This window comes from Struthio camelus, chromosome 28 (genome assembly GCF_040807025.1).
Source record: "Struthio camelus isolate bStrCam1 chromosome 28, bStrCam1.hap1, whole genome shotgun sequence".
In the NCBI taxonomy this organism is placed as follows: Eukaryota; Metazoa; Chordata; class Aves; order Struthioniformes; family Struthionidae; genus Struthio; species Struthio camelus.
The window spans coordinates 640,585-654,431 of NC_090969.1; the positions used below are offsets into that span (position 1 = coordinate 640,585).

At 53.8% G+C, this 13,847-nt stretch overlaps 1 protein-coding gene across 7 annotated transcripts in view; it reads right to left on the reverse strand.

The window, feature by feature from the left end:
• Window positions 1-13,847, reverse strand: part of IKZF4 (IKAROS family zinc finger 4) — a 36,334-nt gene that overhangs the window by 10,247 nt on the left and 12,240 nt on the right. For 4 of the 7 annotated variants that reach the window (XM_068921140.1, XM_068921143.1, XM_068921138.1 and 1 more), the window contains 3 exons: window positions 7,926-8,030; window positions 2,211-2,471; window positions 1,647-1,814 (listed from right to left, as the gene is read on the reverse strand). In XM_068921140.1, coding sequence (XP_068777241.1) covers window positions 1,647-1,814; window positions 2,211-2,471; window positions 7,926-8,030 — 534 coding nt within the window. Of the gene's footprint in view, window positions 1-1,646; window positions 1,815-2,210; window positions 2,472-2,563; window positions 3,971-3,996; window positions 5,796-7,925; window positions 8,031-9,858; window positions 9,993-13,847 lie in introns of those variants that run through there. The other 3 variants (XM_009687070.2, XM_068921141.1, XM_068921142.1) reach the window with 3 other exon arrangements.

A 13,847-nucleotide genomic window follows, 5' to 3' on the forward strand; every position in this document is an offset into this window, starting at 1 on the left:
AGCCGGGGGGCGGAGGGGGAGGAAGACGGATGATGCCGATCGCTCCAGACCCAAGGGCTCTTCGGCAGAGCGGACGGCCTGGAGGCAAAGCGGCTGCGGCTCGGCCGCGGCGCGGCGCTTCGCCGGGAGCCCTCGCTGGAGCCCGGCTTTCCTCAGCCTCCGCGCGGGGTGGGGGAGACGCACGCACCCACGAGCTGCTCTCTCCGGAGTTAATGACCTGAGGGTTTCTGCCTCCGACCGCTGCCTTCTTTCTTTCTTTCTTTCTTTTTTTTTTTCTCTCTCAGAGATAAGGGAAAAACGTGGGGAACGGATTTCTTTGGCAGCTCTCCCCGTTAGCTGGCAAAGCCCTGAGTCACTAACCTCACTTCCTTCCCTGGGGTGAAACGGACTGTTTTCTGATCACCTTAGTATCAAAAATGCCATCCGCTGCCAAATCTGGCCAGGCTAGACAACCAGACAAGAGGCCAAAGAAGTTTTATACTGAGAAGCATCTTGTTCCTCTTTGCAGCGGGGATGTCCAGAGACAAAATACAACCAAAGCGAAAGCTCCCGCAACCCCCCCCGAATCTCCTTGCATCGCAACGGGACATGTGAAACCCAGAGGAAAACAGGCAGGCCGGTTCCCAGGCTCGATACCTGGCTCTAGGAGTCAGACTAAACTGCCTGGCTTTCCCTCCCGCAGCTCCCAGGAAAGTCTCAGAGGTGCGGGGCTTGACGACAAACTCCCACACGAAACAGGGAAGCGGGGAGATTCGGCCGCAGCAAGACGGGAGCTTCATCCCCGCCGCTCTGGGGAAACTTAACCAGGACCCTCGGCGCAGGCTGCGAGGGGGACGCTGGGTTTCTGCGCGGCTGAGCGAAGGCTCCTGGGCAAGACTGATCTGAACAGTCTCTTCAGAAGACGCGTTTTCTTCCTTAAAGGAAGCACACAAGACTCTCATTTCCACGAGGCACTCAAAAGGTTAGAGAAGGGAGAGTCACAGGTGTTCAAAACCATCTACGTGAACTTTAAAAGCCCCAGCCGCACCGCAGAAACGCAAATCAAGGGAAAACGATCACAAAGCAGGGGGCTGGCTGGCGTACTTCACTCCCACCCATGGCCTCAGCCAGCTGTTACATCACGGAACCGGAGGGTGAAAACCACATCTCAAATGTCATATTTAAAAAGGACAATGTCAGAACAACACCAAGCAAAACCCCTCAGCGCTCATTTTCATTGGAACAGGGCACACCCAAGGGTGGGACCTATCTTGCCTCAATAAAATCTATTAAACATTTATCTTTAATAAAGAGATTCAACATGCCCAAGAAACTACAGAAACACGGTGGCACAAAGCCCAGCAGACGCTGCTCCAATCAGTGCCGTTCCCAGACCATCAGCATGACACCGATGTGACCTCCCGCACGCACACGCTCTGCCCTCGGCAGATCTGCTCAGCACCGCGCCAGCAGCAAACCAGGAACCGACGGGAGAACGAGCCCAGCAGCCGGCAGCTACGTGATCACGGCTGGCGCTTTGGGAAGGTGGGATCAACTCCCTGGTGTTGTCCCATGTCCGTGTGTCCTCCCCTGCCTCCTCCTCCCCCTTAAGTCTCCTGGTCCACGGATGGCAGGGCTGTTCTCGCTGGCAGGCCAGAGCTACCCACCTGAGTGCGTTCGCAGGTGGCCAGTGAGCGCGTCCCTCCTGCGGCAGGCGTAGTTGCAGAAGGGACATTTGAAGGGCTTCTCGCCAGAGTGCAGTTTGATGTGACGCAGGAGGTTTCCCTTCTGGGTGAAGGAGGCGCCGCACTGGTTGCAATGGAAAGGCCTTTCTCCTGCAACAGAAGCAGCATGTCAAACTCCCGCTTAAATGCATTCTCCAAGCCTGCTCTCGGATCAACAGCTCAGGAGACCAGAAGCTTTCTTGGGTTCAGGCACTCTGAATGCACTTGAGAAGAAAAGCTCTAGGGTGGCCACCAAACACAGTGCTCTGGACATGACCTCCAACCTGGGGAGTTGTAAGCCTGCTGCCTACTGGAAGATGAGACAGAAGGGAAAGGTCAGCCGCACACTTTCCTGTACTTTTCCCTCACAAACAACTTCCAGCAGCCATCAGCAGAAATACACTTGCAACCTCGCTTTGGAAACTCACTTCCCTCAGCCCGCTCGAGCCCATCTCGTCCCTGCTAAGATACCCAACAGTGACGGCAACCTCCGGGCTGCCTGCTCACCAGTGTGGCTGCGTTTGTGCACCATCAGCACGTTGGGGCCGATGCACACCATGCCGCAGATGTCGCATTTCAGCTTGCCGTTGGGTAGCCGAATGCCCCCGGGGGAGTGCGGCTCCTGTCCTGTCCCATCGCAGTAGCCCAGGGGCTCCGAGAGCGAGTCCTCCACGATCACGCTGTCTTCCTTCTCGAGCATCCGGTCCTCCTGTGACAGCAGCCGGCTGGCTTCCTCATCGCTGTACATCTCCACTTTGATAGAGTTTGCTGCAAGGAAGCAGAAAGGATAAAAATAATCCATAGAGGGGAAAAAAAATCTTAGTTAAAGAAGTTTGGAGCACAGTTTAGGCAAGACTTACTCCCAAAAGAAACACAGTGATGCATTAAGTGATCTGTTTGTGATAAAGGTGCATCTTCTTAATTTCTTGACTACTTAAGAACAGACATCAAACACAGATCACAAGAGGTTACAGGCTGGATGGCTTGTTTGTACACCCCAAAGATTACTGCCTTGGATTCTGCCTTGTAAGGCGACCGGCTGAAGAAAGAACATTTTGTTCCCTGGATTCAAAGACAGAGGAAAAAAACCACTCATGTGTTGAAAGGACTTCAGAGGAAGCAGAAGACACCACATTTTGACTCTCTGAATCAGTAAAGACTCAAAATCAATTGGCACAAAGTGCCTAATATGAGTCTTTTTAAGATAAGAGTCAGTAAATCTCAGCTCACTAGAGAAAACATTGCTTCACTGCAAGTTTTCATTTATGCTAGAAGACCTGGGATCCATCAACTATTTAAACACATGCACAAGAGAAAAAAAAGGATGGTGCTGCCTGAAAATAACCACTCCTGCTTCAGGCATGCCGATTACTGCCTCGCTGGGCAGCCTGTGGACGTCCCGGCTTGGACCCAGGCTCCCTGCAGGGAGCTTCTTGCCTCATCAAGTTCCCTCAAACACATAAAAGGTTGCAATAGTTACGCGGCAGCCGAGCGAGACCGCAAGACTCCCGGCGACTGCCTGGAAACGCACACACGCAGGAAGGAAGCGCACGTGCAGACACCTGCGGGGTAGCGTTTGGGAACCCCAAACGCCAAGAAAGCTTGGGTGATAAACTAAGGAAACGGAGGTGAGTGACGCCAGTCGCTGGGGAAAGGTCCTCGAGCGGTGGGCTCAGGAGCCTCTGCGGAGCCGCAGCCATGCTGCGCTTCTGAGCCAGGCGAGAGCAGGACACGGATGTCGAGAGAAAGCAGGAGACCCGGAGAAACCAGGCTAAAAACCACCACGAGAGGCTACGCTCAACACCTTTTTCTCCGCGGGCGTCTCCGACGCAAAAGGCACGTGCGGGGCCGGGGCAGCGCAGGTCTCGGCGGCGGGCGCTGCGCACACGCGCGTAGCGAAGCCCCCCGGGTTTCCTGCCCCAGGTGCCGGCGGCGGGCTGCCCGCCCCCTCCCCGCATGCTACCTTCCTCTCCTTTCGCAGCATCACGAGCCGAGGCTGGAGAGGCGAACGGATGCGCCAGCCGTGACCTACATTCCTCGCTATTCTAATGATCTGTGGAATGCCACAAATCAAACAGGCCCTAAGACGACACGGCAACTGGACAGCGATCGCTCTGCTTATTCCGTCGAGAGCAAGTTGCAGCTTTATGGGGACTGGGAGAGGGAAGGAGAGAGCAACCTCTCCCTCTCCTCTTCTCCTCCCTCCATCTAGCTCCTGATGAACTTGTCTATCCAGATGCTTCACGCTTCCTCCCTAGGGCGGCTTGGCCAAGTTTTGGAGCAGTTATCCCACCTCGTAACGCCAGCTGTACCCTCTGCTCGAGAGGGAACTGCCACTGGGACATCCAAAGCCTCGGCAGAAAGCTGCTCGTTTGGAGAGCAAGTCTTTAAACGATCACATCGGAAAGCTTCCTCCTGCTTTAACCAATCGTCAGCAGCCAAGAACCAGAGGGAATCCCCTCGGGAGACTCCCCAGCACGCTTCAGCCAGGGACAGCCGCTTCTTAGTGGATCACATCCGCTACCTGTCCCTACAGCGCTGGTCCTGGCAGGCTGCAGCAGGCCGACAAAGGAGTAAAACTGAATCCTGGTCACCCACATGGCAGTTCACTGCGCCCACAGACTTAAACAAAACATTTACAGAATCCCTTTAAATATCAGATTCTTAGTTCTTCCATTTAAAGCAGGAGGCTCTTCCCAATCCCTTAAGAGGAGAACTGTGGGGGCTGGAGGAAACTGAACTTTATATACACAAAGGAGACTTTGCTGCTGCCTGGAGGGTAGGAGATTACAGAGTCCAAGTTGCCTTGTGGAGACAGGCGTGAGAACCAAGCAGACTGAACATAACCACACAGAAATCCCAGAAGCTTCCAGATCTGATGTTGACTCGACCCCTGGGGCTTGTTCAACTCATCTCTTTGTGAAAGAGTGAATTCTTACCCACTCTTCAGGGGACATGGGAGGCTCACTTGATGTTTGTGACACCGAAGATAGAAGCGCATCAGCCACAGAGATTGAAGAAAACCTTGGTAACATCCTGGATACCGTATGATCAAGGGGATTTGACCTTTAAAGCCTAAGGGCTTTCTGAGCAAACTATAACACAAGTTTAACGTAAAGCTGCAGCAGGGATGATCCTTTCCGGTGGGTGAGCAGGAAGGCCGCGGGTTGATTACCAGGCAAGGGGGATGCACAAACACCCGAGAGGGGAGATGGTGGCAGCAGGAGACATTTCAGTTGTGGGGCGGCTGCACCTCCTGCTTCCACCAGGAAAGACGGACATGCAACCCCAGAGAAGAAAGCCAAGCCACACACTTTGAGAGGAAAAGATCTCTTTTATGCTGCCTTTAATGCGACAGGCAGGAGGGCTCTGGCTCTTCCTCAAAGGCTAGGTACAGCTTTGCTTCGCAAGCAGGGATTAAAAAGCCCGGGAGCGATTCATCTGAGCTTGTGTTAAGTTTATTGCAGGGTGAAGAACCCAGGAATTCTGGCTCTCGCTCCCCTCCTTCTCTTCCTGGATTCTTGTAGCAGACAATGTTGCATTCCCAAAGAGACTCTCAGCAACGTGAACTATGCATACACCCAGGCTTTGGCAATCGGAGGCACTTTCAGGCCGTCTGCTGAGCCACCGGCCAAAGCCACTGCTGGCTGCAGACCGGAGGAGACTCTGCAGCTGAAACATTCTTGGGGGAAAAGCAGAACTTTATTTATTTATTTGTTGGTGCCACCGCACTCCGCTGGGAGCATCCAGGAGAGCCAGCGCAAACGGATGCTTCTGTGCACAAACATGAAGTGAAAAGCTCCTCTCGCGGTGGCAGGAGCTGCCTGGGCGAGTTGACGTTTGCTGCACTTTGATTTTCTTTTTTTCCACTCCCCTGGGGACTTATTTTTTTCCTGGGCATAGAAGGGAGGACAACTATTGTTCTGTAATTCTCCTTTCAGAACCAATGCAGAGTCCGGTCTCACTGGAGAGAAGTCTCTGCTGGCAGAACAGGTTATATAATATTCTTGCTCCTCTGGGGCACGATGCTTGCTGGATGAACCAGCTGTGAAGTCAAGTCAGATCAGAGGCAATACCATCACTAGCATCCTGCTGTTAAAGGGGAAGAGATCTTTATTGTCCTTTCAGTCAGTCCATGTGCTCAATTCCTTTTGCTTATGATCAAGTGAAAAAGCGCCGTGTTATGTCTCAGAACTGTCCTTTGCAAAAATCTAAGATTTCATTTCTTTGCAGAGCTTCTAAGCACTTGTATAGGGCGAATATAAAATAAACAGCAAGCAATAAAAGGAAAAATGGGAACAGAATGAATATATAATATCGCCCCCTCTGAAAATGTAATTTTGGGGGTTTATTTTATCCTGGTTCACAAAAAGCAACCTTCAAGTGCCAGGACCTAACCAGAGGGGTCCCAATGAACTAACTGCTGGAAGCACACTTGGATAAATTACGGGGGAGTTTCTCTGCTATGGAAGAGCAACAGCAATTATATGCTAAAAGGTGGGAGAGAGGGAGGATCAGAGCAATACCTGAATCTTTTAGATATTCGTTGAGTCAATCTGTAAGAGATGGCCCAAATGTCAGCTCTTGACTACAGAGCACAATTCAAAGCAGGACTTGCCAACTATCTTACCTCAGCACTACTTTTTTCATGTGTCAACACCACTTAGCAATATATAGGACCCAGGAAAACTTGACTGCTGCCCCAAGAAGACTGCGATGTAAATAGCATCTCAACAACTTACATCTACGTCAGCCTTGCCAAACTCATCTAGGGTCGTGCCACTTTTCAGTGCACAAGTGAAACGTTGCATTTCTCGTCAATCACCACAGGAGTGATGGGACTGGACTGCGCACCTCAACCAGTAACAAACTGTGACAACTTTGAAACCAGACCTGCCCATTACTGGTGCAGGTTCTTAAATAGAACCTAAAAAGCAGTTTCATTCACTTAAAAACAGAAAGAGAGAGATTTCAGTCAAGAGGCAGGGAAGGAGCTGGGAAGTTTCATGTTATGGACAAACTTGTGGATAGGAGAACAAAATGGTACAAAGTGGCTATGGGTAAGTTAAGGCTGGGAGCTGGTGTTTTCCAGCCACCCTGTCGCAGTAGTGGAAGTGAAAACTGAAAACGGAGCTCAGCATCTCCATGAGCAGCCTCACACACAACTGAGGTGCTCTGGGACCGCTGTCCGGGACCAGCTTCATCTGACATGTTTCAAGGCTGAAAAGAGCAGACAGAGGCAGGAGGAATGCAGCTTCTTCCTTTTGTCACTTGAAGAGTCACCCAGTCCGGACCTGGCTCTCCCCAGCACCACTGACACGCAACACCTCCTGCGTCCTCCCCGCTCTGCGCGTTGCTCTTTCGCTCGGACGGGGTTCGACACCCTGGACTCCCAGGCTCTCCGCGACTTGCTCAGCAAGCTGGGACGTGAAGGACAGCTAGGCAGGCTCCAGGCGCCCACCAGCTGTAACCCTGTCCCGAGGGCAGAGCTACTCGCGTCCAGAGTCATGTTCTCTTGCAGAGATCTTGTTTCAGGTGGACACCGCTAGCTCTTTCAACCGCTTGCCTTGCGGTGGGATGGCTAGACACATCCCCAGGTAGGAGGCAGAAATGCTCTCGGTGCCTTTCAACATGCACAAGAACTCTCAGAATCTACCACAGCTACAAAAATAATTTCCCAACAGACTCATTCATGTAGAGGCAAAAGGCTGCTGCCCTGTGAAGGGCTGTGCAAGCCACAGACTCCAGCCTGTCCCAGCTACGAGGCAGAGAGGATGTGGAGAGGCTTTTCAATTTCCCACATAGCCATCTAGACTGATACAACAAATAACTTATTCCAAAGCAACCAACAGCTTTGCTGCCCCTTCCGAGCTGTTGTCATTACCAGTCTGCAACATGCAGCTGCTTGAAATCCCAGGTGAAATGCACAACCACACTGGGAAGAAAGACCACACGTCCCGGGCGTTGCCACAGCTGACTCCAAAACTCCAGGCTCTGCAGCAGTCAGGTGTCCAACGCCCAGGATAAGTAACCTGGCAGCTGCTCCACTCAGAGACCAAAGCAGGGTTTTTATCCTCTTCGGTCGGAAGACAAAGAGTCAGACTTAGAAAGAAATCTGTCACAGCGGGAAGTCAAAATTTATGTCACGCCTGAAAGAACGCAGGGTTTGGGTACAAAGCAGGCAGGTCTAGACGCTGCTTGCAGTGAAGGCAGCGTACTCACCGCTGAGCGAGCGGCTCGGGGAGGAGTGCTGGCTGTTGGGTGTGCTCACCGTGGGTCCCACAATCGCCGAGCTGAACTCCTTCTCCAGAGAGGAATCTCCACTACCTGGGGAGACAAGGAGGGGAACGCCAATGAGTTAGGCCTGACGCACGGCTGCCGTTGGCCTCACTCAGCCAAATCCTCTGCCCAGCAGATCCCCCTCCTCCTCCTCTTTGGAAAGGGGCTGCTGACGGACCCCTAAGGGGCTGTTCCCTAGGCGGTGCTCAGGCAGGAGCGAGACTCGTTCTGGAACACAGGTTTCTATCCGTTACTGCCTCAAAAGCAACGGCTGTGAGCCAACAACAGGCTGATGGCAGCCCCAGGCTTTGCTTTCCCTACTTACTGCCTCGAAGAGACACCCGCAGCAGGGCAGAGGGGGCCGCAAGCCGTGCCGAGGGCTCCGCGGGAGCTCCGTCCGGCGCTGCAGCGGAGGCGCGCCAGCGGGTGAGGAGCCAGACCAGGCGCCCCACGCACCCGCCTCCCCCGCCGAAACGCCCCGCGCCTCGGTCTGCAACGACGAGCCTAGCGCAGCGAACGGGCTCGGCTCTGGGCTCCCTTTCCCGACGGTCCACGCCGAGCGCCGCAGAGCGGCATTGCTGGGGCCTGTGGCAGTTCCCAAGCAGATACTTGTTTCCCTGGGAAACTGAACCTGGGCACAGGCAGCTGCAGTCCCTGAACACAGGGCCTTCCCCGCTCGCACCAGAAACCGATTTTGGCAGCTCAGATGCCTGCCAAGGGTAAGATCAGACCATCATGAGCCCAACTTATTTACACAGCAGGCTAGACTCATTTCTTCCTCCTTCCGGGACCAAGAGGGGAGTGCCAGCTTTCTGTTCTGACGAGACCTGCCGATTGCCCGAGCGCAGAAAACCCCCAGGCGACGATCGGCCCCGGCCCTCCTGGCGCACAGAGGCACCGGGCAGCAGCTTCTCCGCGATGCTGGGTGAACGGAGACTGCAAAGGGTTTGATGATGAAAAGTGCAGAAGCTCCATGAACTCCTTTAGCACAGCTGGTAATGTTATTTCTAAATACTTGCATCTGGAGAAACTCTTCTCTTGATGCTCTCCGAGTCCAGTTCATCCCATTGTCTGATGACTACTGGGACGCTGAGCTAACCAGCCTTGCTGAGCATGGGAATCATTTATGGTAAATGCCCTAAGTGAGGCAGCATATTCTAAATCACTGCTCAACTGAGACGAAGCTGGGTCGTCTCAGCAGTACCCTCGCCCTTTCCAAGTCCTCACGGCAACATTTTAAAGAGATTTTCCTTCCTCCTGGGGTCACAGCAGAAGGGACTTCGAGGATCCTTCCCTTTCTCCCCCTCCCCATACCGACACGAGGTTGACAAGCTGCTGCCAGCAAGTTTGAGTCATGCGAAGCCTACACGCGTTACCAGTCACACACCCCCGAGAACGGAGACGAGCTCTCGGCTAGGAGAGGTTAAAGAGAAAACGTTAAACAAGCCCCGCAGAGAAAAGTGCCTGCACCACCACGGGGTCCTGGATGGAGCGAACCCCGTGGATGCATGTCCTGCAGCCTGAAAACTGAGCAGCCACTTTTTGGGGGGAGGCAGAGACACGGCCACCTCTCAAAGGGTCTCGGTGCCGCAGTGCCCTGAGCCTGCCTCGCCAGCATTTCCCTTAGGTGCTTGCAGGGGCATCTCGAGGGGCCAGGTCCTTCCCTTCCCTCTCCTCCCTGCCCAGCACAAGCGATTTTACACACCTATAAATCACCGTCCAGAGTCGGTCTCTCTATCCGACACATTCAACAGCCCCCTACACCCTTCTCCGCTGCGTCTCCAACAACACCCCACATAAAGAGCAGGCAAAAACGGTGCGGAGTTATTTCAGCATCCTTCCCCCCCACCCTCCCGTTTCACTTGCATTATTCTACCTTGCTGAAGATACCCTGGAGTGTTATCACAGCCAACTCCTTGGAAACAGCACTGGAACACAGGCTGTGTGTGCATGCCTGCGTTTCACTGGTAGGGTGAACTCAGCCACTCACCTTCCAGGAAGAACAGATTCCTGGAAGTGAGAGAAACGACCGTCATTTTACAGTCAAGCAGCACGGCGAGCTGGAAGCCAGGCTGCATCGCTCCCTCCTCGCCGACAGCGCCGAGCTGCTTCGAGCACCCGCCTGAGCCCAACTCTAACGAGGGAGAGGAGGGGGCGGCCGCCGGGCAGGAGCCGCCAGACGGCGGCAGGGGGTCGAGGCAGAGCTCAGCCCGCCCGCAGCGTGCCGCAGGCTGCCGAGGCTCGGCTCTGCCCTCGCAAGGGGACACGAGCGGGAACCAGGCACCGGACCCAAAACACCAGGGGGAAGGAGAGACCCCGATAAAGGAAGAACAGCATCACCCCTAATTCAAGCCCACGCTGCCATGCAGCGGTCTCTCCTTCAAGCGATCAGTGGCGGATCGTTTGGGCTCTGACCCTCCTGCACTGATAACGGAAGGCGACACTGAAGTCTTGGTCACCAGCTTCAGAAACGGGGCAAAGCTTGCTGGCTTCCCCAGCTAACTGTTGTGGTCAGACACAGAGCGCATCGCCACCAAACCCAGTCCTCCGCGCTTCCAGGCAGCTCTGGAGCAGATGCTTACTCCAAAAGAGAGTCACTTCGCACATCCCGAAATGCTTCCCAGGACTTTATACCCCCAAATTTAGCCCTATCAAACGGTCAAACCACACAGCTACGACATGCCCCAGGAAGCGACCACAAGAGGCCACGGCCTCACGCTGGAATTGCGAGGAGCTTCTTATACCGCATTTCCAGGTGAGCTTACCTGGGAGCGTAACTCCTGTCCTACACAGAGGATCCTCCCGATCCCCGGTCTGATGTAACCCTGACCGTAAGATCATGATGCACTAACAAAGCATCAAAGTGATTTCAACAGCACGAAGAACTCTGGTGAGCTGTTTTACAACCTGATTCTAGCTGCTACCGATCTCTGGTGTACCGGAGAAAGGTTAAAACCCCCAAACTAGAAGCTAAATCAGACATTAAGGAGAACAAAAAAAATTAGTTTCTTCTTGGTCCCTTCAAGCAGACAGGCGACGGCAGAGCATCCCGTTTTCGGTGCGTAGCTCAACTCCCCCGTCAGCTAACCTCACCCTCTAGAGCCTTTTAGGCCAAAGGATCCCAAGGCTCCCGCCGAAATCAAGGGACAACCGCGCTGATCCCTAGTGCCCAGCCCTCCACCAAACGGGGGTCAAGCAAGCGCGAGCTGAGCTAGCCAGGACTTCCCCTCGCGCTGCCAAGAGCCTCGGCTCTCACGGGAAGGATCGGCGTCGAGTCCACGCGGAGCGGCACGGAGCTCAGCCGGCAACCGCCGCTTCCTCGCCCTGCGGCCACCGGCACGGGGTCCTGCCGCCCCCGGGGCGGGGGACACGCTCTAATCGGCGCCCTTCGGAGGAAGTCGTGCCCGTGCAAGAGGACGGGGATCCTTCCCGCCGCGCGGAAGAGGGGAAGGCACGAGCACCCCCGGACAACCGCTGCCGGCGCTTCTCCGCGAAGCTCAGAGCTCCACAAGGGTGGGCAGGTTTCCTGCCCATGGACGTGAGAACTGAAGCCCTATCCCACCTTGGGGAGCAACCAGCGCCTGGGTTTCGACGGTCTCTTAGCAATTTCCCTCTCTGATAACTTTTCAGACTCCAGATTTCAGGAAATATTGGGTCACGTTTCATCCGTTCTAAAAACGAATGGAAATCTGAACATCACGCTAGAGACGATCCGTTTGCCTGTAGCCCAGTTATCCAAGGAACTTAAAGCATTTAACCCTGCATCCGCACCGCCCGCGCCAGCTTGGGGAAAAGCCCGGCGGCGGCGGCAGCCTGCCATCTTCCGCGTCCAGCCCCAGAAAGAGCGTTCGCCGAACAAGAAAGAACCGTGAAGTCGTTATCTGCATGATCAGAACGCTCATTTTCGGGTTAAGTACCTATAGAAAGGCTTATAATCTGAGGACATGCCACCTGAGGAATCGATACGCGGCATGGAGCTGTGTCTTGCCCGCCTCCACCTTGTTCCTACCCCTTCTGCGGTAACAACCGTGTCTTTACCAGAGCTGTTTCAAAACTAACTTATTTTCCTGTGAAGAATTCAAAGGAGACGAAGCATTTCACGTTCTTTACGAATTTCCGGGCTTTCGGTTACCTCGCTATGTGACAAATCTGGATTTTTTTTGTTGTTGTTAATAATTTGTTTAATTAAAAATATTTCACAGAAACGAGTTTCAGGAGTTCTGCTGTTTATTTCCTCCAGTCATCTCAGGTCCACAGCACCTCAGCAACCCAAGGCAGCTAATTGGCAGGTCTTGACCCCGACCCTAACGAGTAGATAATCTTAATTATGCTCGCCCTGACCCCCCCCCACACCCACAAAGACAGGCTGTGCAGCAAGGCCAAGAGCTGAGCCGGCCCTAGAGGCTCAATTCCCCAAGTATCAGGAAATCAGCAGTGCTGAAGTGCTCCCACACAGCTCAGTCTCTCCCGCAGCTATTACAGCATTTATCCCGTGCTTTGAGGGCAAACTTCCATCACACTGAATTAAAAAAGAAAAGGGGAAAAAAAGCTTTATTTTAAAGCTTAGAGTTCGACTTTGACTGATGGAAACCAAGATGGCTTCTGATGAAATTGTAGCTCCGCGCCTCACTCGCCCCACAGCAGGCTCGTCTCAGATGCGGCACGAGAAGGGCCGGTGCCGGCTATGCCCGGCCATCGTCTGCGCGACTGCTCGCAGGAGACCCCCCCGAACGCTTGGCTTTGCGGCCAGAGAAGCTGGACGGCACAAGGCAGCTTTGGGATTCATCCTGGCCGCTCTCCCATCCGCAGCCAGGTGAACGGTGCTGCTTGGATGCAGAGAAACCCACCCTGATTGAGAAGAGCCCGCTCAGCTCTTCTAATGCTTTTCTTCCCTTCTCCCCCACCTTGCACCCATGCTTTAACCATTCCCATTCCCTCCAAACTCCAGGAGCTGCTTAAGACCCAGACCGAAGGATTCCCAGCGTTTAAAGCTCACAAGCACACAGAGAGGGATTCGGGACACACTGAGATGGGCTTTTTCTAGCACCTCTTTCGGACCCTCTTTCCGAGCTGCAGCACTTCCATGCTTGCAGGGAAGCACAGACCTACTGCGGAGATTGTGGGGAAAGGGGAAAGCTCACCCCCAAAATTCCCAGAGGAAAACCAAAGCTGCAGCTTGTAAGGCATCACGGACCTCCAAAGCGAGTGCACTCACGCGCGTTCAAGCTCCATTTGAGGACGGTTGCAAGAGCTGGGAGGATGCAGTTCTGCTAAGCAGAAAACTGAACTAAACTAACAAAGCAGCCGCTTTCAGCAGGCAGCCACCCTGGCACAGCGTGATCAGCCAACTTCAGGGAAGCATTTTGTTACTTCATGGAGGCATCCTGGCAACCAAAACCCAAGCAGCAAACTACAGTGGGAACAGTGCTTTGAGAAGAGCCAAAAATCCAACCCAAGCACAGATCCTCCGAGGATTGAAGGAAATCTGGAAGGGGGACACAATAACTCTGAGGATGAACTTTGTCAAAATGGGCAAGATATAACACGATGTATGCCAAGGGACATTGTGCAAAGTCCCCTGTGCAGCTCTGTCAATGCACCAAGTTCTCACCACCACAACTGCTCGTTATAACAGCCGGGGTCCTCTCTCCCTTTTCATGCACTTCAACTTCTGACCTTCACCCCTGCTGAACGATTCATCTCCAGCACCCTGCAGCTCTTCCAGTTCACAGTCCTAACGCAGAGATGTCCTCGTCTCCCATATCAGAGGCCAGATTAGCTAATCGCAAGAGTCCCTTCTGGCCTTATAACTTCCGTGCCTCCATCACGTCTTACTCTAGTCCAGCTGAGCAAAGATTGACAAAC